This window comes from Nyctereutes procyonoides, unplaced genomic scaffold (genome assembly GCF_905146905.1).
Source record: "Nyctereutes procyonoides isolate TBG_1078 unplaced genomic scaffold, NYPRO_anot_genome, whole genome shotgun sequence".
In the NCBI taxonomy this organism is placed as follows: Eukaryota; Metazoa; Chordata; class Mammalia; order Carnivora; family Canidae; genus Nyctereutes; species Nyctereutes procyonoides.
Window position 1 is genome coordinate 46,712,315 of NW_026575126.1, and position 25,053 is coordinate 46,737,367.

Consider the following 25,053-nt stretch of genomic DNA (forward strand, 5'->3'; position numbering starts at 1 on the left):
AAATGAATGAGACCATATAATGTTTGTCCTTCTCCGATTGACTTACTTCACTCAGCATAATACCCTCCAGTTCCATCCACGTGGAAGCAAATGGTGGGTATTTGTCATTTCTAATGGCTGAGTAATATTCCATTGTGTACATAAACCACATCATCTTTATCCATTCATCTTTCGATGGGCACCGAGGCTCCTTCCACAGTTTGGCTATTGTGGACATGGCTGCTAGAAACATCGGGGTGCAGGTGCCCCGGCGTTTCACTGCATCTGTATCTTTGGGGTAAATCCCCAGCAGTGCAATTGCTGGGTCGTAGGGCAGATCTATTTTTAACTCTTTGAGGAACCTCCACACAGTTTTCCAGAGTGGCTGCACCAGTTCACATTCCCACCAACAGTGCAGGAAGGTTCCCCTTTCTCCACACCCTCTCCAACATTTGTTGTTTCCTGTCTTGTTCATTTTCCCCATTCTCACTGGTGTGAGGTGGTATCTTGTTGTGGTTTGGATTTGTATTTCCCTGATGACCAGTGATGCAGAGCATTTCCCTCATGTGCTTGTTGCCCAATTTGTTTTTTTTAATATTAACCTTATTTGCCATTTCTAGTCCTCTTGATTCGTCTGTGTAGATCTGAGTTCAGTGGTGTATTACGGAAACAAGTATGGCCAAAAGTCATCACCAGTCCTCATCCACTGTAGGTTACTAGGACAGAATCCACCCCATACTTCTGTAAGACACCTGTCATTTGCAGACCTGCATAAGGTTCAAAGAACTTTTGCTGCCTGTGGGTTCTCTCGTAAGGCCCCACAGTACCTTGTGGCAATGTAAGGAGAGGTCTCGTAGGCCAGGAAACCACCCTGGATTTAAAAAGGCAGTTCATTTCCTCTTCTCTCTAGACATTCTGACTGCTGCTCTCACACCAGAATGTACTTCTGAAATGGATAAATTCATTTCTGAATGCAGCAGGCAGTCAGGATCAGGCTGCAGTGCTCTTCAAGGTAAGTCAGCCCTAATTTGTCCATATCACACCATATCTGAGCTTTCAGAGCCACTCTTTATACCATAATTGAGTTGGTCAAGTTTGAGAAGGGGACAGAGTATATATTTTATATGCAAATCCTTTCTTAGAACCAGAGGGAAATCTACTCATTAACTTTTAAAGCTTCTAAGCATTTACTTAGCAAACAGGATATGCCTGACAAGGTGCAGGTTGGCAGGTGTTACAGGAAGCCTTGCCTGGAGCCTGGGTGGTCTGGACAATGGTGGCTATGCTTCTTGGAAACTTTGTATCAGCACCGCAGCTGGCTTTCCAGAAATTGCTATTCTTCCCTTGCAACAAATACTCACAAGAAAGAAGTCTATATTGTAATCTCTTCAGGACATCTAAAGAGTGTTTTGAGTTCTCTACCACTCACAGGATTCTAGCTCACTGCATCCCAGCCTCTGAAGCAGATCAGGGGTCCAGAGGACAGCTTAACTCTGTCTTTGAGTCTGCCAGCCATCCTGACCATGTCTTCAGTGGTCTTTGAACAACCAAAATGGCCCTATTTTGAGTATTGTGCCGGTCATCTGTGGAAACCCATAACCCCCATCCTAGTTGGCTGTCTCCTTGCTAGTCATGCATCTGAATGAAACACAGAAGAACCCCAAAAGAGTTATTATGGCACCGAACAAGAGAAACTGCTTATCATCCCAAATCTGGGGGAGAGCAGGACAGAGTGAAAAGTCGTTCTCATGTCTAATTTGCATACTATCATTAATTGCTCGAATTAAAGTGTTTTTAAAAAAAACCAAACCTTGCGATTTTAGGGCCCAGTTTCAATAATTCTTTGGGGGGAAAGGACCACACCAAAAAATGAAAGACATCTATATATAAAATCTTTATTACAGGCAATATTGGTCCATACACTACACAATACCAACAGTACAAGTGTAATCTTTCAAAATCATCATTTAAACAGCAAAAGACCAAGAAATAAAATTTGAGTCAACTGATTATTTTTCAAAATATTCTGAATGCACATTATCCTTAGTTCCCTTATTATAGTGAAACATACAAATACAGAAAAATACCCCATTTAACATGTACTAGTGTTAAATGGTTATTTGGCTTAAAATCTGAGTTAAGAAAATCCTTTTTAGCAACCTACGTACAGATAAGTAGCAAACTTTATTATATTAAACAAATTCGTTCCATTTAAAACATGTGAAGAATTTCATCCATCGTGTATTCTGACCCCTAGCACAAGTGTCTATTCTCTCACCATGATGGTTCTTATCTGAAGGACCAACTCAAGGAGTCGTCTTAGACATAACCTCATCCTCTTCCCCAACACACTTCATCCAAAAGTCTGTTCAACAGATGGCAACTGGGTAGCGGTCACTTCGCCATATGATGCCAATGGTGCCATGAGAGCATGGCCAGACCTGTTAAACAGCCCGTTTTCCTACCTACTGTGGGTTGCTGCTCAGGAGGTACGATAGACGCCAATACAAGCAGAAAATCTGCAGCTCCTCTGCTACGTGCCTTACAACACTTTCAATTTTTCTGGTCAATGCTTTGATTAGGTTACATACATAAAAGCCAGCATATTAGTTTAAATCTTTAAACAAAAAACTATATTTTCCAAAGTCATTATCATTTGGGGCGATTAAGTGATCTTTTCTTGCTTTGTTGAGCTTCATCTTTAGGGCATCCCTTCTTTCTTCCCACTCATGGAGCTCGGCATTCCCATGTGCAAATTTACAGCCGTTTCCTTCTGTGCAGGTGCCATTTGTATACCTGTGGGGCAAGTCAGCGTGGTGAGTGCCCATGAGTTATCTATATAAACCCAAAAAGTGCCCACTTCACTAGCTTGATGATTTGCCTAAAACTTTTAATTCAACATCTTAAGCCTAGAAAAATGAGTTTATACAGTCTTGACATCTACAAAGGAAAAATTAGCACTTTTAAATATATATATATTTTTTTTTTAAGATTTATTTATTTATTCATTCAGAGAGAGCGAGAGAGAGGCAGAGACACAGGCAGAGGGAGAAGCAGGCCCCATGCAGGAAGCCTGATGCGGGACTCGATCCCAGGTCTCCAGGATCACACCCCAGGCTGCAGGCGGCACTAAACCGCTGTGCCACCAGGGCTGCCCACTTTTAAATATATTTAACAAGAAATACTGATTGATGGGGGGGGAAAGAGACCATAGTCCTTCCTGATGCAGTGGAAAGAAATCAGAAGTGGCATTAAGTAAAAGATGTCTTCAATAGTTTTGGGTGTCACGTGGCTCTAAATTGAGAAATTAAATATAAAACTGCGATGTGACAAAATGAGAAGCAATTCAAAACTATCTGGCAAAATTTTTTGCTAAAAAATTTTCAAACTTGGGGATCCCTGGGTGGCGCAGCGGTTTGGCGCCTGCCTTTGGCCCAGGGCGCGATCCTGGAGACCCGGGATCGAGTCCCACGTCGGGCTCCCGGTGCATGGAGCCTGCTTCTTCCTCTGCCTGTGTCTCTGCCTCTCTCTCTCTCTCTGTATGACTATCGTAAATAAATAAAAATAAAAAAAAAAAAAAAAATTTAAAAAATTTTCAAACTCAACTTAAGCAAAGGAGTGATACTAACATTTTCCTTTGACCTGAGTCAGTTCCATATATGCACCTAAACAGTAAGTATTCAAAGGCAGTTTCAGAACTGACGGAACATCCACTGCAGGGCAGGTTGTGGTTAGCCACTCACCCTTGACAACTCAGAGACAATATGGGCAAATTGGAACAAACCTGTATCTCTCTTTGGTTATCTCAGGACATCTCAAACCCATTCAGGTAGACTAGCGCTAATCTTTTCAAGTAACCACAGGAGAGTGAAGAAACATTCAAGGAGCAGCTAAAACTTTTTTTTTAAGATTTTATATTTTTTATTTATTCATGAGAGACACAGAGAGAGAGAGAGAGAGAGGCAGAGACACAGGCAGAGGGAGAAGCAGGCTCCATGCAGGGAGCCTGATGTGGGACTCGATCCCAGGCCCTGGGCTGAAAGCGGCGCTAAACTGCTGAGCCACCCAGGCTGCCCTAAAACTTTGAGACCAAAACTAAGCGTCCACTCTCAGAAGGCTTCACCACCCAGATAACCTCTGCCCACCAAATGAATGACCGTAAGAGTCACACGACATGAGTTTTCATGCAGGAGTTTACGAAACCTACGTACCTATCACAAATACTAAAATACCCTGTTGGAAAGCGGTGCTGCCAGCAGTACTGATCATCCTCGGTGTGAAAGACCTTCTCTTTGTGCTTCTCTGAAGAGATGTGGCCTTGCCACTGCTTCTCACTGTTACAGTTCTTCCCACACATCCAGCAGTGAAAGTCCGCCTAAAGTGCACAAAAGACACACGTCCCATCAGAGGGTGTTGTCTGGTCCCTCGATGGGTCAAACACTATTCTGGGAGGGCACCAGGGCTAGACACCACTTGACCTAAGACCCAGACTCTATTCTCGGGGAGCCCATCTGGTGGGGGGAGCCAGGCAAGAACATAAAGCTCAAAGTCAGAAACAGGACCAAGAAAAGGATCCTGGTGCTGGGAGATGGGCCAGAATACAGGCAGCAGAGAGCAGTGGTGATGGATTCGGCTGGGTTCCAGGAAGTCTCTGGCAGCGGGGTGACGGGGGCTGGTGTGTAGACAAGGATGTCTGGAGGGAGGACAAGGGGCCAGGTCACCCGAGGACTCTGGGAAGGATGAACACCATCAGGACTGGCAAAGAGGACATGAAAGCCCAGAGCTCTCCAGCTGCAGAGGGATGAGCAGCCATTCCATTCAGGGCACGTGAAATGAGCTCCCACTATGGGCCAGGACTCGTGCCAGGGACCAGGGAGGTCCAGATGCTGAGAAGACCCTGCCCCCGGGGCACAGGCCTACACAGAAGGAACTGTGTTCTGGTCAGTGTAAGTGCTACCACAGATGCAAGCTGCAAGCCTCTGAGCTGGGCAAATGTTCCCCAAATGCCTTGGGTAAGAATCGTTTGGCAAGTGGATAAGAACGGGTTCCTGGAAAGACTTCCCATGAGACTGTGACTCACTCTGGCTGGGGGACAGATGGAAGAGCTTCCTGATTAAACAGCCCAGGTAAGTCTCACAACCCAGCAAGTCCAGGTGACCCTGCCCTGGGAATGCGGACACACCTCAAGGGTGCAGGGGAATCAGCGCTGTCCCTTGGCAGAGGAGGTGGCGTTCACAGGGTACAGATCCCAAACACACATGTGGGGGCAAGGCCGGGCCACAGACGTGACCTGGATCCAGCTGAATCAATTATGGGGAGGTGCCAAAAACAAAACAACAAAATAAAACAAGAAGCAGAATAACGCAAGCGCCTGTGTCATCTTTAAAAAAAAAAAAAAAAGCCAGGCAAAACTCTAGCTTAGAAATATATATGTCAAAGATATGTAAACATAGCCTGGAAAATACATGCTGGCTCTGGTCCCTCAGGGATGGGGGGGCAAAGAGAGTCCCAACTCTACCTGTAACATTTTATTCTACAGAAGCAAACACAGTGAACTGCAAGCATGGTCGACTCAAGATATTATGTTATCTTCTTTACGCTCATGAAAAATTTTCAAAGAAAACCAAAACAGTAAAACACCACAGATGACGTTGTCTCCACAGAACCCCGAAGCGGAGGCCAGACACTGGCGGGTATGGAAGGAATGGGGAGTGAGGGGGACAGCACCCCCATGTCGGGAGCATCTTCTGGGGCATTCCAGCGTTGGCCTAAGTGTCTGGGACCCATGCTATTTCCACTCACCAGTCACCACCACTCTCAGGGATGCTCAGTGACTCAGTGACCTGGCCAGGGCCAGAGGCTAATAAGGAGAGGCACCAGCACTGAGACTCCAAAGTCAGCAAAGGGATCAAGGGAAGGATTTGCTAGAATGAGGGAGGGGACTTAAGCTAAGGGCCCCAGATCACTAGAGGGGAGTGGAGAGATGGGAGGAGGCAGGCAGCCAGGGAGCCCTGCTTGAGGAAAAGGCAAAGAAAGGAAAGGCCCCATCAGAAGGGAAGCCAAGGAAGGGGAGGCGGAGTGACCACAGGCACTCGGGGGGCACTCACGGTCACTTCGGCGTAATCTGTCGGCATGTGAATTTGTTTTCCATTTTCCTTGTTTGACTGACTTGCTACATCATCACTTTTTTCGTTTTTTTGACTCTTTAGCCAGAGTTCATAAAACTGCTCCATATCTTGTACTAAAGAGAAACAAATCACTTTCAGCAGCAGAGATTTACATACGCCACCGAAATGCACACAAGATCATGCGCACCTTTCGTATCAGCTGGTATACATTTTGGAGAGCAAGACAAGAGGGCGGAACAGAGAGAGACTGCATTTGGTGAGTAGAGGGGGACACCCCCCGGACACCCCACCCGTCCAAGAGGGAGGTAAACGCTCACGGCTGTGAGCCTAATTCTGAACTGTTAGACTGCAAACGTTGGCTTTCTTTCTTTTTTTTTTTTTTTAATTTTTATTTATTTATGATAGGCACACAGTGAGAGAGAGAGAGGCAGAGACACAGGCAGAGGGAGAAGCAGGCTCCATGCACCGGGAGCCCGACGTGGGATTCGATCCCGGGTCTCCAGTATCGCGCCCTGGGCCAAAGGCAGGCGCCAAACCACTGCGCCACCCAGGGATCCCCTGGCTTTCAAGATGAATTAACTCCCTGCATTTGCAAGACACTGGGAGTGTTGAAAAGTTAGGAACATTAAAAGGGTATTGCTTTAGAAAAGGGGGGGGGGCTCATACTGCTTCATGTTGCTCCCAGTAAGACACTCACTATCACCACCACAACCACACGGGCTCCTTACACGGCTCGAGGGCCTGCAGTGGATTTGCTCCTATCTACTGAGAGAAAGATGGGAAACTCACTACCACCGGGGCCTGGGTTCTGACCCTGACGGGAACCCATCACTCAAACCACTCTCCCCAAAGACCCACATGTTGGGGCGCAATTTACAACAACCAGGTGCTGGGCAGTGGCTACAAGCTGCTTTCTACAGTAGGAACGAGTGCATTTGGCATCACCATCAAGGGCTAAGCCAGGTTTCTCAACCTCACCACTGCTGACATTCTGGGCCAGATAATTCTTTGCTGTGGGGGGCTGTCCTGTGCATGGTAGGATGTTTAACAGCATTCCTGGATTCTACACACCAGATGCCGGTAAGACAGTCTGCCCAAGTCATGACAACAAAAACATCTTCAGGCATTGTCAAATGTCCCCAAGGGAGACTGGTATGTGTGGCAAAATTCACCCCCAGTTGAGAACCACTGGGCTAAAAAAAATCTGGTAATGAGGTTAAGGTCAAAAATCGGCTTTGTTGCCTGCCCAAGTGTTTCTAACGATTTGCCATCAGACTAAGATGAGAGATAAACCTAGAAATCCTTCTCCATTCAGACCAGTGGGAGCAGGAATCATTGCAACAGTCCTGGTATGCAAGGACATCTTCAAAAGGTCCAATAGGACATCCCTCCTCCAAGCAAGATAGCAAGGAGTCCTGTCCATACATGTCACCGACTGTGAACACTGGTTAATAAACAGCAGGTGACATGCTTGAATCTGATTGGTTCTTGTAATTCAGAGATTGCAGATCTTAAGCAGTTGGTAAATTTCCATCCGTTTACTAGAGATTAAGTACAACAATCCTTGTCCTTGTATTAAAACCTTTCCGGCCAAAAGTGAAAGGTTGTCTGAGGCTCCTCTCAAAGCCTCTCATGATAATCTTGCAGTTTGACCAAGATAAACAAACATTCTCTCCTCGGGCCTCTGCATCTGGGCCTGTTCTACCGGTAGGGCCTCCTTATGGAAACCTTTGATTCTAATCTCATTTTTCAGGGATGACTATTCACAATAGGAGCAGATGGTCTGATTCAGGCAATCAAGGAGTTCACTTCCCAGACCATCTTTTGGGAACACGTCTGTGTCACACGCAGACCTACATATTTGTATCTAGCTCTGACCCAAGCAAACACAGATCAGATGTCAGGCTCTGCTCCACTGACAAAATGGCACAATTGTTTAGAATGCAAACTGCTTTCTGGGTTCGTAGTGAGCTGGCATATTTACAGAGAGGAGGGAAACTCCCTGGCAAGCTAGACTTCACGGATGTCAAGCCACAGTTAAGACAGCAACTTACTCCCATTCTCCTTCATGTAAGTCCACACTTCCCGTTCCTCAGGACTATGAGCAAAGGAACAGTTCCCAACATATTGACATTTTTTCCCAGAAGCAATATGATTGCACAGCTGTATAAAAAAAAATGAATATGCTTTAAGACAAAAATACAGTTTGTAAAACTGCCTAATTTTTACTTTAAGCAAAATAAGCATCATTATCTGCGCTAATGCTGAGTAACACAATGATTACATAAGAGTATTTTGAATTCAAATTGACTCTTAAGCCCAACACGCATGAGATGACATTAAGCTTTCTATCTCAATATTTTTCGAAAGAAAATCTCCACAAGAAAGAAAGCATGGAACTAGGACATGGAATATTTTCTTACAAGAAAAGGTCTACAAACTCCCTTATTCAGAGTATCTGCTTTTACACAGCAGAGCGTTTGATCTCCACGATGCAAATCTCTGGCCCCTCCTCTGACAGCTCCCACTCTCCCTGCCCACAAAGCCTCCTTGTCAGCTCCTGCAGTAAAGAAACTGCAGACTATTCCAAAGGTCCTAAGGAGTGTCAGGAGAAATCTGACATTGCGTTTACTTATAACCTATACTGGCAGCTCACCTCAGGCATCATTCATTCCATATGCACTATCTGGAGACAATGATTACACAAGCCGGGCCATCCAGTTACACAGCATTCAAATAATACCTCTGCTGGCTATTTGCATGGTGTTTTTACTAAGTAAGTACAACGAAACTGGTAGGAAAATAAAGTGACGGCGATCAGCAGAATGCAGACGTCTCTCTAAGAACCACAACTTTCAAGAACTAAGAAAACCTCCACCACCAAGACAGCTTGTTCTTAAATATCAGTATACTTGTCTTCATAGAGCATTCTAGTACAATTAGTCATCTGCTTACTGTTTCAACAGAGGCTGGCCCTATATACCCGCTTACTTAGTATCAGATGCTTAGCCTCAGTTTTTGCTATAAACCTGAAAGCAGTCAGCCCTTAATTCTGCAGGTTTCCTCCCTTGGAACAACGTCAATGCCCCCCCCACTTCCAATCCTCTGCATAAAGTGAAACCCCGGCAAGTACTTAGGCAGGTGTTACTAGGGAAACATTTACCATAGTCTCTCAAAGTTCAACGATAAGGAGCAGGGGAGAAGAGGAGATAAAGGAAAAGGCCACCACTGTGCTGGGTTTTTACATAACACCATCCCATGTAATCTTCCCTAGGGCGTAATTATTCCCATTTACAGATGAGTAAACTGAGGCTGGGTAACTTGACCAGGGCCCCTTCTGGCAGATTCTGAAGCCCATTCTCTTTGCACCTCACCATACTGTCTACACACATACACACACAGAGTATTATTTCCTCTTTTAGAAAAAGGATCCCTTAGCAATACCTAGTATGGTAGAAAAAAAAGAAAATGAGCTACTGGCACATTGCACGGCAGTAGAGCACGTCCGACTTTGAAGAATAATCAGTAGTCCTGGCAGCTGAACTAGAATCGTTCTCAGTCACCTCTGTTTTACCAAAGAATGACGAGTGCACCCGTAATCTCCTCTTGGAAAGCCTAAGATGTCCTCGTTCCAGTAAACCTTCTTCCCCTCCTACAAGGCCCACTGATTAAATCACTCAGGTCCCCAAGTCTAAAACCACTGTGGACAAAACACAAACATCCCGCCTCCTTCTGAGACCGTCCCTTGTAACGTATGTAAGTTTACAAAATGCAAGGTACTCTGGGTGATGGGAAATTATCCTGCCTCTTCCTCAACTCTCTCGGGCCATTCAGAGAGGGGTCTCTGCATGTGCGAGGGGACTCTGCAATCCATCTGCACTGCTTCTCTGGGCAAATGCACTGCTTCTCCTTTTGTCTGCCATTGGGGCAGAAACTTTACTGCCTGTCATTGCTCCAAGTGTCTCTGTTACCTCACACAGTGAAATCCCTCCAGACTCTCTCTCGTGAAGAGTAAGTCCAGAGCCAGCCAGCTCAGGGGGTTCACTCGGACAGTCACTGTCAAGACGATGTAAGGCATCAGAGGGTACTGAGCTGAAACGTGCCACCCGGTGAATGAAACACTACCCTAACTTTAAGTTGGTCTGGTACATTCATTCTGAGGGTTTTGAAGAACATGTGCCTCTAACACTGAACATGCTTCCTTTGGGTTACTTTTAGAAAACTCCTACAAAGTAGGGTATCTTTTTAGCTGGTATCCATTGCTTGAGTCAAAAGAACTTATCAATAGCAATTATAATAACAGAAGACCTTGGGTTTGAGAGCAAAGCCCAGGAATCAAATTTAAGTGAAATTCTCTCCCACTCACTCCCAAAGTAATTCATCGGAAAAATAAGGAAAGGTAGGTCATGCCCATGACTATCTCTTGAGTCCACTGTCTATTTCCTTTTTCCAAGTAACTTACACAATCCCAGTCAACCTGAAAACTGTCACAGAACCACACATACAAAAGGGGAAGGAAAACAAAAGAGGACCATTTAAAAATTGTGTTATTACGATGAGCATTGAAAGGGCTCCAAGTTTCAATCTGAATCACTACTACTTTCTAATGATTTGAAATGCCTAATAAAAAAAAGTGGCTTAAAAATTACGTATGTACATCAAACTGTAAAGGCATTTGTTTCTTTGTGGGGAGAGGACGGATGTTCATCCACTTCTTACGTTCGATGGACATCACTCTCATCGCACGCCGATCTCTGGTCCACCTAAGAAACATGGAGTTCAGAAAAAACAAAGACACACTGGCACAAGGCATAATATAAAGGGACAGGTACAACGTTCGTACCTGAAGGACCAGAGATTTTTTTCTCAACCCTCCTAAAAGAAATGCCTTAGGATCCTGTCATTTCATTTCCTGTTGATAATTGTTAACAGACATTCCCTACGAATCCTGAGCTAAGAACTGATCAAATTCAGGAAAGGCACTATCGCATTTTGTTGAATTCGTATCAATGAAATAGTAAAACTCTCTTCTCTTTCACTTTGCAGTTACTCCTATGTTTTCTACTTTGCTGGGCTCTCTTCAATCTTCCATTCTTATATGTATGATTTTATACCCATGTAGAGAGAATTATGAAACAGGCATTGTTTACACACACACACACACACACACACGTAACACTCACACGCTACTTACGAGTGCCTTGCTTTTGCACTACAATATTTTCTGTTTTTGTCTGGTTCAATGACTTGACCATTTCTCAGACATTGAGCACACACAAATTTTATCTTCATATTAAGAGATCCAGGCATTATTTGATTGCCAAGTACCTTAAACAATTAAAACATAGGTTTTACTTTTAATAGAACACCAGCTTTCTAAGAACAAAATACTGAATCGCCATGTATTTCTTTTTTCATGATAGCATACACTTTCTGATACCATCTGTTTTGATGAGTTGATTATATATACTATTATATATATTATTATATATTATATATACTATTATATATACTATTAGATAACTAAATCCTCAATTCTCCACCCAATGCAAGGGAATATGATAGGAGCAGATGACAAACACCAAACCTCAACTTATGAAAGCCAGCTTTGGAGGATGATAACCAGAATTTTATGGGGTGGAGGCGAGGAGGTGATGAATAAAGCAGTTCCGCCAGGTGGGAAGCAGAGCCACGGTCTAACCCCTTATCCCCAGGACCCTCACAGCCCAAGAACCAAACTGTTCTGTCAATTAAATTGAATAAGAGAATTGTACCCTACTTGGCAGGTATTATGGGATGCCTACTTTTTTTTTTTTTTATGATGATCAACTAAAATTTGGGATTTTTTACACATTAAGTCTTACGAACAGCAAAAAAAAGTAAATGGGACTATAAGTATAAACTGCAGCTGGGGCACCTGGTGGCTCATTCTATTAAGTGTCTGCCTTCGGCTCAGGTCATGGCTCCAGGTCCTGGGATCCAGCCCCAACGCTTCTGGTTCCCGCTTCTGGCTCAGGGGGGAGTCTTGCTTCTTCCTCCCCTTCTGTACTCCCCTCCCCCAGTTTGTGCTCTCTCTCAAATGAGTAAATAATATTTAAAAGAAAAAAAAGTATAAACCGTATCTGCCAACAACTGGCATCTACTACACTGTCCCAGAAAGGATACCGAATGCAGAAAGCATACAAGAGAAAATACCTGAGCTCCAGGTACGTTCGCTTCCAAATTTTGCCAATATCGCTTCGATTCTTGAGCAATAGCATCATGTGAGATACCTGGCAAATGTACAAGCCTTCATTTAGTTCTCCCTCTGTGCAGGTCCCCAACCTGACCACAGACTGGATTCCCTCGTCATCCCCCCATGCAGCATAATCTGCCACCAAGGATTGAATGCACGTCCTCTTTTTTCACAACAGAGTATGTACAAATATAGCTCTTGGGGCCATTGGAAGAATCTCTCTTCCTCACAAAAGCATATTACATGCTTGAATTGGTACCAGCAAGTCACTGCATGAGGCGGTACTCAAGCCACTCTAAAAATGAAAAGTGACAGTTTAAAGCTAAGGACAAAATCAATAGCTATGTTGCCATAGCACAATGATGGAGAAAAGCCTCTGATACTGCTTTGCCAAACCCTGACTGTTTCCCACCGAAGTTTTTTATTTTAATTCCAGTGTAGTTAACATACACTGTCCTATCAGTTTCAGGGGTACAATATAGTGAGTGATTCAACACTTCCACCCGGCACCTGGTGCTCATCATGACAAGCAAGCTCTTCATTCCCATCACCTATTTCATCCATCCCCCCACCCACCTCCCCGCTGGTGACCATCGGTGTGTTCTCTACACTGAGGAGTCTGTTTCTTGGTTTGCGAGGAGACATTTCTTTATCATGCACAAGCCTACCTGTTTCATTTTGCAATATCCAGACTTTAAGTTCTACAAGACTGTGCGCATAAAAGCACTCATCTTCCCTTAAACAGCCATATCGAACCTCATGTCGACATAAATCCAGCTGACACTGACCATGAAGAGAACGTATTTTGGAGTATTTTACTGTTGTCTCTCGCAAAATGTGGACAAGGCACCTAAGACAAAAATGGAGTGGCATATTATTGTTCCGCGTTAGCTTTTTCAAAGAAAAACAAATAAAAATATATACATACATCATGTCAAGTTCTAGGCTGAAAATATATCTTAAATCTATCAGAAAAAAATAAATCACTTTATGCAATTGTTGGATTGCATGGGTGGGGGAGATAATTACATATTAAGCCGTAAAATACTTAAATCCATGTCATAAGAAGATACAAATCAGTAATACTTTTCTATATTAAACATCGATTTAAGAATTCACTTAAAAATTCCCACCAAAATACACTAATAGACATTTTTAAATAGTCATCAACTTTCAGCAACAACAGAACACAGAGGTAAAATGCCTGGGGAGATACTACTCTGGTTTTATTTGGAGCTAAAAACAGAATCTATTGTGTCACTATAAAAATTAGAAACTACCAACATACTTATTGTCTTCAAACTCATGCTTTGTAACCGGGTGAGAACAAGAAGTAGAATTATCTTTATTTCTTTTACTTATCATTCTAGGCTTATGATCAAAACATTTCTGGAACAGACAGAGAAGAAAAATTACAACAACATAATAAAAAATAGAACTTTTGTACCATACTTATATACATACATATACATGCCATACTTCTACCGATTAATATTTAAAATGAGCTTTTTGTATTCTCTTGGATACTAGTACTGGCTACCACTGAGTGAGTGAACACTCCCCATATGGCTGGACTGGTGCTTAGTATTTTCTACTTCTGGGCTTGCAAGTTAGAAACTCTCACCGATTTGACAGTAGAAAAGAAGGTTCGGAGATAGTACCTCACAAAGGAATATAAACTCTCCAAGGTGCTCTTGGAGAAGTTTGAATACGGTGAGGTTGATCTTTCCATTGCCACCAAAGAAAGCCTCTCTGCTGAAAGCCCCTTTCCGCTCCAGCGTCCATATGTCTATCTCTTCTTGGCAATAAGCGAACGTGCAGTGGCCTGAGTATCTACATTCCTCCTCAGCAGCAACATCTAGAAAGACAGACAATTAAAAAATGGTTAAAATGTGGCCGTTGTTTTTTTTTCAAAGCCAGTGAATATTTAATATGTTTAGGGCACCGTCTGAATGTCTGTAACAACTCACGGAGAGCGTCAAGCAAGGATACGCATCTTATCGCACAGGGATGGTACTAACTCTAAAACATCAGCACCACGGCCTGAATTATTTCTATTTCTGGTGGGGAAAAGGCTTTGATTCTCCCATGTACTCCACCTAACTTTAAAAAATCATTGAAGGTCATTCAAAGCAAATTCAGGTGAAGTGACAAAAATGAACCCACGAGGTTCTCTCAAGAGCAATTTAAGAGACGCCTGGCTGGCTCAGTCAGTTAAGCACCTGCCTTCAGCTCAGGTCATGATCTCAGGGTCATGGGATCAAGCCCCATGTTGGGTTATACACTCAGCGCAGAGTCTATCTACTCAAGATTCTCTCCTTCTCTCTTTCTCTCTCTGACTCTCCCCTCATTCATGCTTGCTCGCTGTTGCTCTCTCTCTCTAAAATAAATATTAAAAAAAAAAAAGAAGTTAAAAACAAAGGTAAAAGTAACAGAAAAAATACAAATGTCTCAACTCAAGGAACTATTAACTCTACCCACACACTTTTAGTAACAGCAATACAGGCACCATTAGAATAAATGTAGCAAATCATTTATTATTTGTGTCCTGTATACCAATTAAGTAATTACAGTACATACCTTTACATATATAATAAGGTCCCTCATAATTTGTTTTTGTTGGTCTTGGACGTATTTTTTTCCATGATTTATCGTCAACATTCTTTATTCTACCAATTAAAATATCCTTCTTACATTTATGATCAATATTAGCATGGTAAGTAAAATCCATTAACTTAGGGCCTGGAAAAGATGTAAAAAAGGATTGCTTGTAGGCACAAGAAGCAATGTTTTATTTTACAGGCACATTTACAAGCAGATAGGAGCAGATAGATACTGATTATTAAATTCCCACAAAAATCCTATTTTTATAATTCCCAAATGTAAATAAGCTACTGAAATAATTTGTGCCTCTTATATGCTACTTGTCAGAGAACACAAAGTCTTATTCGACACTAGTGGCCCCAAAACATACCCTTATTTAACTGTGAGGATAAGAATTCTGATGGCTTCTGAGGGTAAAAAATACCGTTAAATATACAACTAAGAAAGAAAATGAATTTAGGTCTGGTTTAGGATAAACTGTTTCTATCACCTGACTGAGGGTAAAGGTATGAAACAAACCAACCAGAAAATACTTTAATTTTATAAACATTACATCAAACACTGATCTTAGAACACTTTTTTTTCTAGTAGTTGCTTTATTTGAAAATGATCACATTCTCGGGGCGCCCTGGTGGCTCAGTCAGTTAAGCTCAGGTCATGATCTCAGGGTCCTTGGATGGACCCCCACACTGGGCTCCCTGCTCAGTGGGGAGTCTGCTTCTCCCTCTACCTCCCTACTCATTCTCTGTCTCTCTCTGATGAATAATTTTTTTTTTCAGATGAATATTTTTTTAAAAAAAAGAAAGAATGGGGCAGCCCGGGTGGCTCAGTGGTTTAGCGCCACCTTCGGCCCAGGGTGTAATCCGGGAGACCCAGGATCGAGTCCCAGGTCGGGCTCCCTGCATGGGGCCTGCTTCTCCCTCTGCCTGTGTCTCTGCCTCTCTCTCTCTGTGTCTCTCATGAATAGATAAATAAAATCTTTAAAAAAAAAAAAAAAAAAAGAGGGATCCCTGGGTGGCGCAGCGGTTTGGCGCTTGCCTTTGGCCCAGGGCGCGATCCTGGAGGCCCGGGATCGAATCCCACATCAGGCTCCCGGTGCCTTGAGCCTGCTTCTCCCTTTGCCTGTGTCTCTGCCTCTCTCTCTCTGTGTGACTATCACAAATAAATAAAATAAGCACAGAATTTAAAAAAAAAAAAAAAAAAGAATGATCACATTTTTTAAACGTGTATGTGTGGTGCAAAGAATTTCATAAAAACGTCAATTAGATTTCAAAGTCAGGTAGAGGGCAGCCCAGGTGGCTCAGCGGTTTAGCACCACCTTCGGCCCAGGGCCTGATCCTGGAGACCCGGGATCAAGTCCCACATCGGGCTCGCTGCGTGGAGCCTGCTTCTCCCTCTGCCTGTGTCTCTGCCTCTCTCTCTCATAAATAAATAAAAAATAAAAATTAAAAAAAAAAACAAAGCCAGGTAGATATTCTATTCCATGTAATTCTATAAATGAAATCATATCAAATAAGAGTGGACTTATCCTATTAAACTCCCAAGGGGCCCAAATCAATAATCGCTGCTTGATAAGAAAGAAGTCAAACGAGGATGAAGAACCACAGTAGCTGGTGTTATCTATGCATGTTTACAAATTCCTAAGAAGTCTTAGATTAGGGGCTGGAGCTTATTAATACTATCATTGGTTGATCCTGACCTGATTTTACAAAACAGATCTGACAAGCTTGTCTCAGTTCATGGGTTCCTTCGAGGGGATGTCTTGGGGTCACTGATGAAGGTGGTTTAGTAACTGCACTTCCAAAAAAGTTTCCAAAGTCATTTCTGGGGTGGCTTGAAATTCCCAGGAAACTCTCAGAAGCAAATAAGTTGCCTGGTCCATTCATCTGCAAGAAGAATAAGAAGAAAAAAAAAACAAAAAACAGGGGAAAAAAAAACAGCCAACAAATATTGCACTATCACTAAAGAAGGAAACAAATCTGTGAAAAATAGGACATTCTTCATCTGCTGAAATGACTACTAGTCTGTCCTTGCTGTGCATCTCTGTTTGAAACCAGTCTCTTTCTGTTTTCCTCTCTTGGGGTGTCTAAGCCCCCCCCCCACTCTCTTTGATCCTCCGCGAGTTGTTAAAAGTAACAGGTAATTGTCCTGCCTTGACAGCGTGGGCTTTTTATCTGCCCTGATCTCCTCTTCCCTGTTTTGTTTCTGCTGCACTAGAGCCTCTTCCTTGGTCTGGGACAGCCCCAGTCTCCAACACTCCAACACGGAGCATCTCCTACTGCATGTCCCGGGAGAGTCTTATTTCACCACGATTTCCCCCAGCACACACAACGTTTAAGGGACACCGGCACGTCCATTCAAATAAGTCAGTTACTTAAAGCAAAAAGGCCTACGTTCAAGTTCAAGTTTAAGCGACGACGAATTTACAAAAGAGGAAGTGACACTTACAAGTAAAAGGGAAGAATTACTGCCGCTAAGCGCTGTTCCCTCTCTAGAAGTTGAGGTGGACAGATCTAAAATAATAAAAACACTTCAACAGACCTTCTCATTCTAATCACGTAATAAGAACATCAGGGCTCAGGGGCTGACTACGGCTTCCCCGCGTTACTCCCCGCCCCGGGTCCAAGGAGCTTTCCTGCACACTAGTGACCCCCAGAGAGGGCAGTGGACTTTCTCCTTAACTCTGGAAACCAAGGGTGTACATAACCCTTCAGCCGACTTAAATAGAGAGCTGGTTTTGGAGACATAAGCTAATAAAGCAGGGCCTCTGGGACAGGACCTAAAGTTAAAAAAGACTAAGACAATAATTCATACTCCAAGTGGGAACTGAGCCTCTCCTTCGCAAACCCTGAAGCGGGAACTCATAACAACATTAAGAAAATGAGGAAGGAGCGATGCACCTTCTTATTTGTCACTCTACCACTCAGTTATTCGCTCTCTGCCCTCCCGTTCCCCACAAATCTCAGGTTTTTCGGGTATCCATCTCTTTACATCAATCTCATTTTGATTTTTCTGCCTTTAACCATGTAACAATGCCTTGGAACAGTATGATGATGGTTATCGTTCTTGTTGAAGGTAGATGTTAAGCCTGGAGCTACAGAGACAGGAGTCAGACCAAAAACTCAGCAATCCCTTATAAAACTCAGGGAACCAGGCACAGGGCCCTGACCTCCAGGGATGGAGCCTAAACCAGACCTAGTTCTATAATTCTGAACAATTCTGACCAGAAATTGGTCTTGACTAAGTGTCTGCCTCGTTCAGAATTTGTAAAGATAGCCTGTCTTTAAGACTCTCTCAGATGGGGTACACCTTTCCTGGAAAAAACATTCCAAGTCATTTTGCCTCCTCTCCCCCAGAACAATAGACACCCAGCTTAACAAACTCTCTTGTTAAAAAAAAAACAACAAAAAAACAAGTGCCACATACATTGCTACGTAACCCTATGCTTCCCAATCTCCAGAATGGCACCGTTTAGCCCAGGCAAATTAAAACTGGAGACGGAGTTTTTATATTTTCAGCTACCCTGAAAATAATCCAAGTACCAACTAGCCAGAGTCAGTTAAACGACCAAACACAGACTGTCTTTTTTAAAAAATTAACTGCAATTATTTACATAAATGGCTCGATTCTTACCTCGCTTGGAATCACTCATTGAAAATGAATTTAAAGAAGAGCAGAAATCTTCTAAGGATGTAGTCAAAGGTGGATACAGCTCTGAGAAGGAGGGTGGAGGAGCATACCTCGCACCAATGGGCAGGGTGCCTAACAGAGATGCGGAGAAGGGTATGCTAGGGGGGACGCTGGCTGCCGGGAGGGCTCCTCTGACTAACGCTGATGGCTAGAAAAGAAAAAAGGTTCTATTAAAATCCAGGAGAAAGTTACCAGTAGGCCGAACTGCTTCAAACATCAGCATATAGACACGAATTATTACACTGGGTAATTATATAACGAAGGTGAAATCAAAACCAAGGGGCTTCTGGGCGGCTTAGTCGGTTGGGCATCTGTCTTTGGCTCAGGTCATGATCCCAGGATCCTGGGATCGAGTCTCACATCAGGTTCTCTACTCAGCAGGGGGCCTGCTTCTCCCTCTCCCTCTGCCCCTCCCTCCACTCATGTTCTCTCTCTCAAATAAAAATATTAAAAAAAAAAAAAGCAAGACTTAGAAGAATCAAGGCTAAAGAGCTCATTTCTTTGCAAGCCGACTTTTTCAAAAAGGACGCAGGGATGATGTCCAGTACTGTATCAAGCCAAATGTTACATTCATGTTTTTATTTCCTTTTGATACCTTCCACTCATCCTTCCATGAGACTCATAAGATCCAGAGGAATAGAGTGCGGGCTTGGGGAGAAGGAGGGTACTCAAGACAAGGGGATAGCAGAAGGCAGAAACCCTGGACCGTCCTTCTGGGATGTGAATTTATAATCTCACAAGGACAAATGGAATGCAGCCTCTCTCCATCCTCATCAGTGTGACAATTGACTGAGCCTCCATGTGTCTTGTTAAGCACTGATGAAAGTTACATACCATCTATTTAATTTTTATACTTTGCAGGACACATCCTACTGTGTGGCCACGGTACAGACCAGGAAATTGGAGGTGAGGAAAGCTGCTAAAGCCCAGATACGTGGTGAAAACCAAACCCCAGGGTGCCTGCCTTTACACTGTACTTCCTCTCAGTCGATTCCACATGGACATCATCTATTTCAGCCACACTGGAAACTGGCCCTGAATTCCTTTCCTTTCCTTTCCTCTTCCTCCTCTTCCTGCTATTGCTGCTGCTGTTGCTGCTGCTCCTGCTGCTGCTCCTGCTGCTATTTCAATATAACTTATGGCAGGGGTCAGTAAACTTTTTCTGCAAAGGGCTAGTTCTTAAACATTTTAGGCTTTGCTAACCACAACCTCTGTTTCAACTGTTAGACTGTGTTGCTGCAGTGTAAATGCAGCCACAGACAACATGTAAGTGAATAGCAGTGGCTGTGTTCCAATAAAACATTACTGATGACCCTGAAATATGAATTTCATCTCACTTTCATGTGTCACGAGATACCGTTCTTTTATTTTTTCTTCCAGCCACTTGAAAATATAAGACCCCCCCATTCCTATTCTGCAGGCCATACAAAAACAAGAGCCGTCCAGATCTAGCCTGACCTTGGCTTTACACTTACCTTGAGGTGTTATCCTTTTAGCCCTTAATCCAAAAGACCCATTTTACTTTAAATATCAAATGCCTAATCTTTTTCAGAATTTTATTTATTTTTTAAGGATCTTATTTATTTATTTGAGAGAGTGTGTGTGTGTGTGTATGTGCATGTGCACGCGTGCACACATTATGAGCCCACAAGTGGGGGTAGGAGGTGAAGAGGCAGGGGGAGAAGCAGACTCCCTGCTGAGCAGGGAGCCTGATGTGGGCTCAATCCCAGGACCCAGAGATCATGCCCTGAGCCCAAGAGAGACACTTAACCAACTGAGCCACCCAGGCACTCCCCTTCTTCAGAGTTTTAAATGTACTCTTTCCATACTATGTAATTCCCAAAGGTGTTGAGGAAAACCGGTTCATTACTTGATTAGCACTCCTATTTTACTTAAAAAATAACCACATGAGCCTGCTACCACCAGAAAAGGACAACGTGATTTTCAAATTAAGAGATGCAAAGTTCAGCCAACAGGTAATGCTGAAAATACGGTTACATGGCAATTTTTAAAAAATTAAGCTTGGGGTGCCTGGGTGGCTCGGTTAGTTAAGCATCCAACTCCCGGTTTCCGCTCAGGTCCTGATCTCAGGGTCACGAGATCGAACCCCACATAGGCACTGAGCCTGGAGCCTGCTTAACATTCTCTCTCCCTTTCCTTCTGCCCTTCCTCCCCATACCCCCACTTACACTCTCTAAAAAATAATAAAAAAAAAACATAAATAAAAATTAAGCCTGGCTTCAGAAGAGAGGAGTAATGCTGAAATTTACCATAACAGTTTCATTGGCTTCAGGGGCCGAATCAAGAAGGTCATCTATTTCATCCCCAAGGACCATATCTCCATCATCCACAAAAGCTTCTGGCATAGCAAAGGGAGTCTTTCCTCCGTTCGCCAACACTGTTGATGGCAGAGGGCTCTCTTCCACTTGCAGTGGCAAAATAGAAGTTAAGGGCATGATAGGAACTGAGGCCAGCTCACTTCCAACTTGGTGAGAGAAACTGGATGCAGGTACAGAGACAGCGGGAACTGCTTCCTGCCTCGGAGTTAATAAATCTGTAACATGGATTGAAAAGTACTCACTCGTTTTCAGTGTACTCACATTAAGACTAGTGTCAAGAGCCAATAACAGAGAAAATGAAGAGCTAGGTGAAAATATGAAAGCAATCGTAAAAATCAATAGGGACACAACAGTATAAAAGCGATTCAAATAGAAGGGTAAAAATAATTCTAAAAGTCATTTGTTTTACCCAGGAATAGACATAGTCACTTGTGAAAACGTATCCGTCTTTCTCAAAATGCCTGGGCCCCTTCTGGGCAGAGCTATGAGATGCTGGCAGCGCCACAGGAGGTGTTCAATGACCGCTTACTGACATCCAGTATTATCAACCACTGGCCGGCACATCCAGAAGCACCAGGTAGTTTTCAAAATTATTCTTGCTTTAATACTAATAACCACACAGCAACCGTATTTGACAACACTACAATACATACAACATCTAAAGCTGGCGCTTTCTAGATTAAGATGACATGTGGAAACATACCTGGCTCGATATCTTCCACAGAACAGTTCAAAGCCTAGAAATTAAACCAAATAATGGGTCATAGTATTTTCAGGATTCTCCACTACAAGCAATCTGTAAATCTTACTCGAAGACAGCATTGTAAGTTCTCCCAGCAATTTGACTTCCTTCCAGTTAAGATCCAAGAAACAGATGGAATATATAAATGTCGGTGACACGTGGTTAAGCAGGGCTGGTCTATCGGCACCACCGCCTGTTTCTTGTGCACAGTATTTCTCAAAGGATGTTCAGGAGCATATACCAGTTCCAGAAGGACTAGTCTAGCCACCACTCACTCCCTACTCACAATGGCATCCTAACAGCTCCAAGACTTACCTTTTTAAAAAACAACTCGTTAATTGTGTTTTAACCCAAAGACATCCGAAATTCGCATGTGTCCCTGAGCCATTTTTTCTAACAAAACCTAACATCTATGAACATCCTGTAAAATGCTCCATCAGGCTTCAGGAAATGCTGGTTAAAAGATATTACTTGGTTGGTTGTTTCTTTTTATAGGACAGGAAGCTCTGGCCAATTATGTGTCTGAGGAACAAAAGGCTCTCAAAAATAGACACAAACCAAAAATATTAAAAGCAGAACTGCAAATGCTTCTGCTTGGTTTTGTGTGGTTTTTTTTTTTTTTTTGGGGGGGGGGTTGTTTTGTTTTACAAAAAGCTATGAGTCTTACAGAAGTAATAACTTTACCTTGGTAGCCCCATCCCCAGGAACTGATTTTAATGAGAGCTGCAAGAAAATAAAGACACTAATTTTAAAAAATTAAGTTAAAAGTAGAACTGGCTCTAAAGTTACAAAACAGAATGAAAATACCTCATGGAGAGAACCTCAGCTTACCTCGGCCCTAACATATGCTTTTCTTATCTTAAATCCCAATTTCTGAGCTAGTTCTTGAGTTAGTTTTATTACATGTTCATCCTGGAAAAAAGAAAAAGAAAGAAAGAAAGAAAGAAAATATGATTAATGGAGGGTTATATTTACTAACTGTGAAGACAAACAGGCAAAACAGCCGGAACTCCTATTCTGTTGAGACACACTTGCTTTATGAGCCTTGTTCCCAGCTGAAGCACGTGGGCAGCTGGCTGGAGAACGGGAACTCTTTCAAAGCCATCTCCCCACTTGGGAGCAAGGATATGGTTATGATGTGAACCAAGGAACTGAAATAGGAGTTCCATACCTGAGGCACTGCCAAGGAGCACTTTGCTACAGAGTCATAAGCCTCTCTGTATCTTCCTAAGTCATTGAGAGCCTTAGATTTCCGATACAGAGCTTTGCAGTTACTGGCATTTAAACTGAGGACTGCATCACACTCTTCTAAAACTTGATCGTGGAAACCCTGGGATGTAAGACCAAACAGAGTTAGCAACAATTCATTTCTTGTGCAGAGGTCTTCCTACAAAGGCAGACAAATGAAGGCCCGGACTATTACCACCACCACCACCACCACCTCCACCACCCTTACCTTTTAAACTCTTAAGTTCAAAGTTTTATTTTTATTTTTTTTTTTTTTAAGAATCTACATTCCTTTTTTTTTTTTTTTTAGATTTTATTTATTCATGAGAGACACAGAGAGAGAGAGAGAGAGGCAGAGGGAGAAGCAGACTCCATGCAGGGAGTCCGATATGGGACTCGATCCTGAGATTCCAGGATCATGCCCTGGGCCAAAGGCAGACGCTCAACCGCTGAGCCACCCAGGCATCCCCAAAGTTTTATTTTTCTTTCTAAAAATTATCTTCAGAAAAAAACAAAATAAAAATAAATAAAAATTATCTTCAGGGCAGCCCACGTGGCTCAGTGGTTTAGTGCTGCCTGCAGCCCAGGGCATGATCCTGGAGACCTGGAATCGAGTCCCACGTCGGGCTCCCTGCGTGGAGCCTGCTTCTCCCTCTGCCTGTGTCTCTGCCTCTCTCTCTCTCTCTCTCTCTCTCTATCTCTCATTAATAAATAAAATTTAAAAAAAAAATTTTTAAATAAAAAATTTTTTAAAAATTATCTTCATTAGAAAATTTCAAATATGCAAAAGCACAAACAATAGCATGAATCCCCATGTACCCATCACCCAGATCAGATAAACATTAACATCTGGCCATAAACGTCCCCAGGTCCTCAAGAAATAAAACTTTCCAAACACAGGTGGTGCCCCAGGCCTCACCCTGTCGTCCTACTCTCTTCACTAGTCACCCTTTGTTGGAGCTCCTTAAAATGTCAACTGGAAGGGCACCTGGGTGGCTCAGCTGGTTAGGCTGCTGGCTCTTGATTTCAGCTCAAGTTATGATCTCGAGGTCGTGAGATCGACCCACACATTGGGCTCCAAGTTCAGCAGGTATTCTGAGGGAGATTCTCTCTCTCCCCTTCTCCCTGCCCATAACAATGCAAGCACATCCATGTGCTCTCTCTTTCTCTCTCAAAAAAAAATCAAAAATGTTTTTAAAGATTGTATTAATTTATTCATGAGATACACAAAGAGAGAGGCAGAGACACAGGCAGAGGGAGAAGTAGGCTCCATGCAGAGAGCCCAATGCGGGACTCGATTCCAGGACCCCAGGATCATGACCTGAGCAGAAGGCAGACACGCTCAACCGCTGAGCCACCCAGGTGCCCCAATAATCAAATCTTTAAAAAAAAAAAAATCAACTGGAAATATAACTTCCAAACAGCTAACCAAAGAAGAATCTATTACAGAAAACAAAATCTGTGAACACCTGCATCTTCCTGTGCTGATTTCTTTTATGAGCAGACAGCCCAGAAGCCAGACTGACATGGCAACTCCAAGGACTAGTCCAAGAAACAAATGATTTCTAAAATCCCTAAACATTCAGCCCAAGCTGATCTTTCAAAGCCTCAGGCCATTCTAAAAGGAGTCAATATGCCTTTCTTAAGAATGGAAATTAGAAAATTGACTTTTATTGTACTATGTTACTGAAAACGTTTTTTCTCTCTAGAAACATTATTTTAGAAAAATCACAACTCACCATATTAGAATAGCAAGCAATACGATTTATATGCAGTTTTTCAATTATTTCTTTAGGGATGACAATTTCTTCAGACTTTGCATAACCAGCTATATTCAAAGCTTCTGTGTACTGGCTTATTGAGTTGTTCCAATCACGTTCCCGATAAACATCATTGCCTTCATTAAAAAGATTTCTCACAAGAGCACGTAAATATACCTTTAAAAAAAGAAAGTTACCACTTGAAGCCCTTCACGGAACAAGTCAGGGTACTAGGAAATTTTCATTTTTGTACTGAAAACTTCAGAGCCTTATATGATAAGCACAGTTCTAAGAAAATGGGAACCCAGACCATGCCACCACCATCTCAGCTAGGACTTCATCTTGCTTG

At 42.9% G+C, this 25,053-nt stretch overlaps 1 protein-coding gene across 1 annotated transcript in view; it reads right to left on the bottom strand.

The window, feature by feature from the left end:
- Window positions 1–1,858: 1,858 nt before the first annotated feature.
- ZC3H7A (zinc finger CCCH-type containing 7A) overlaps window positions 1,859–25,053 on the bottom strand; it is a 37,807-nt gene continuing 14,612 nt past the window's right edge. The window contains exons 4-23 of the mRNA XM_055340004.1: window positions 24,684–24,881; window positions 22,889–23,047; window positions 22,549–22,629; window positions 22,402–22,440; window positions 21,679–21,712; window positions 20,907–21,190; window positions 18,580–18,784; window positions 17,395–17,459; window positions 16,646–16,832; window positions 14,923–15,084; window positions 14,004–14,200; window positions 13,631–13,731; window positions 13,011–13,192; window positions 12,303–12,379; window positions 11,302–11,435; window positions 10,765–10,870; window positions 8,162–8,270; window positions 6,087–6,220; window positions 4,191–4,354; window positions 1,859–2,775 (exon numbers count right to left, since the gene is read on the bottom strand). Coding sequence (XP_055195979.1) covers window positions 2,586–2,775; window positions 4,191–4,354; window positions 6,087–6,220; window positions 8,162–8,270; window positions 10,765–10,870; window positions 11,302–11,435; window positions 12,303–12,379; window positions 13,011–13,192; window positions 13,631–13,731; window positions 14,004–14,200; window positions 14,923–15,084; window positions 16,646–16,832; window positions 17,395–17,459; window positions 18,580–18,784; window positions 20,907–21,190; window positions 21,679–21,712; window positions 22,402–22,440; window positions 22,549–22,629; window positions 22,889–23,047; window positions 24,684–24,881 — 2,808 coding nt within the window. The 3' untranslated portion in view covers window positions 1,859–2,585. The remainder of the gene's footprint in view (window positions 2,776–4,190; window positions 4,355–6,086; window positions 6,221–8,161; window positions 8,271–10,764; window positions 10,871–11,301; window positions 11,436–12,302; window positions 12,380–13,010; window positions 13,193–13,630; window positions 13,732–14,003; window positions 14,201–14,922; window positions 15,085–16,645; window positions 16,833–17,394; window positions 17,460–18,579; window positions 18,785–20,906; window positions 21,191–21,678; window positions 21,713–22,401; window positions 22,441–22,548; window positions 22,630–22,888; window positions 23,048–24,683; window positions 24,882–25,053) is intronic.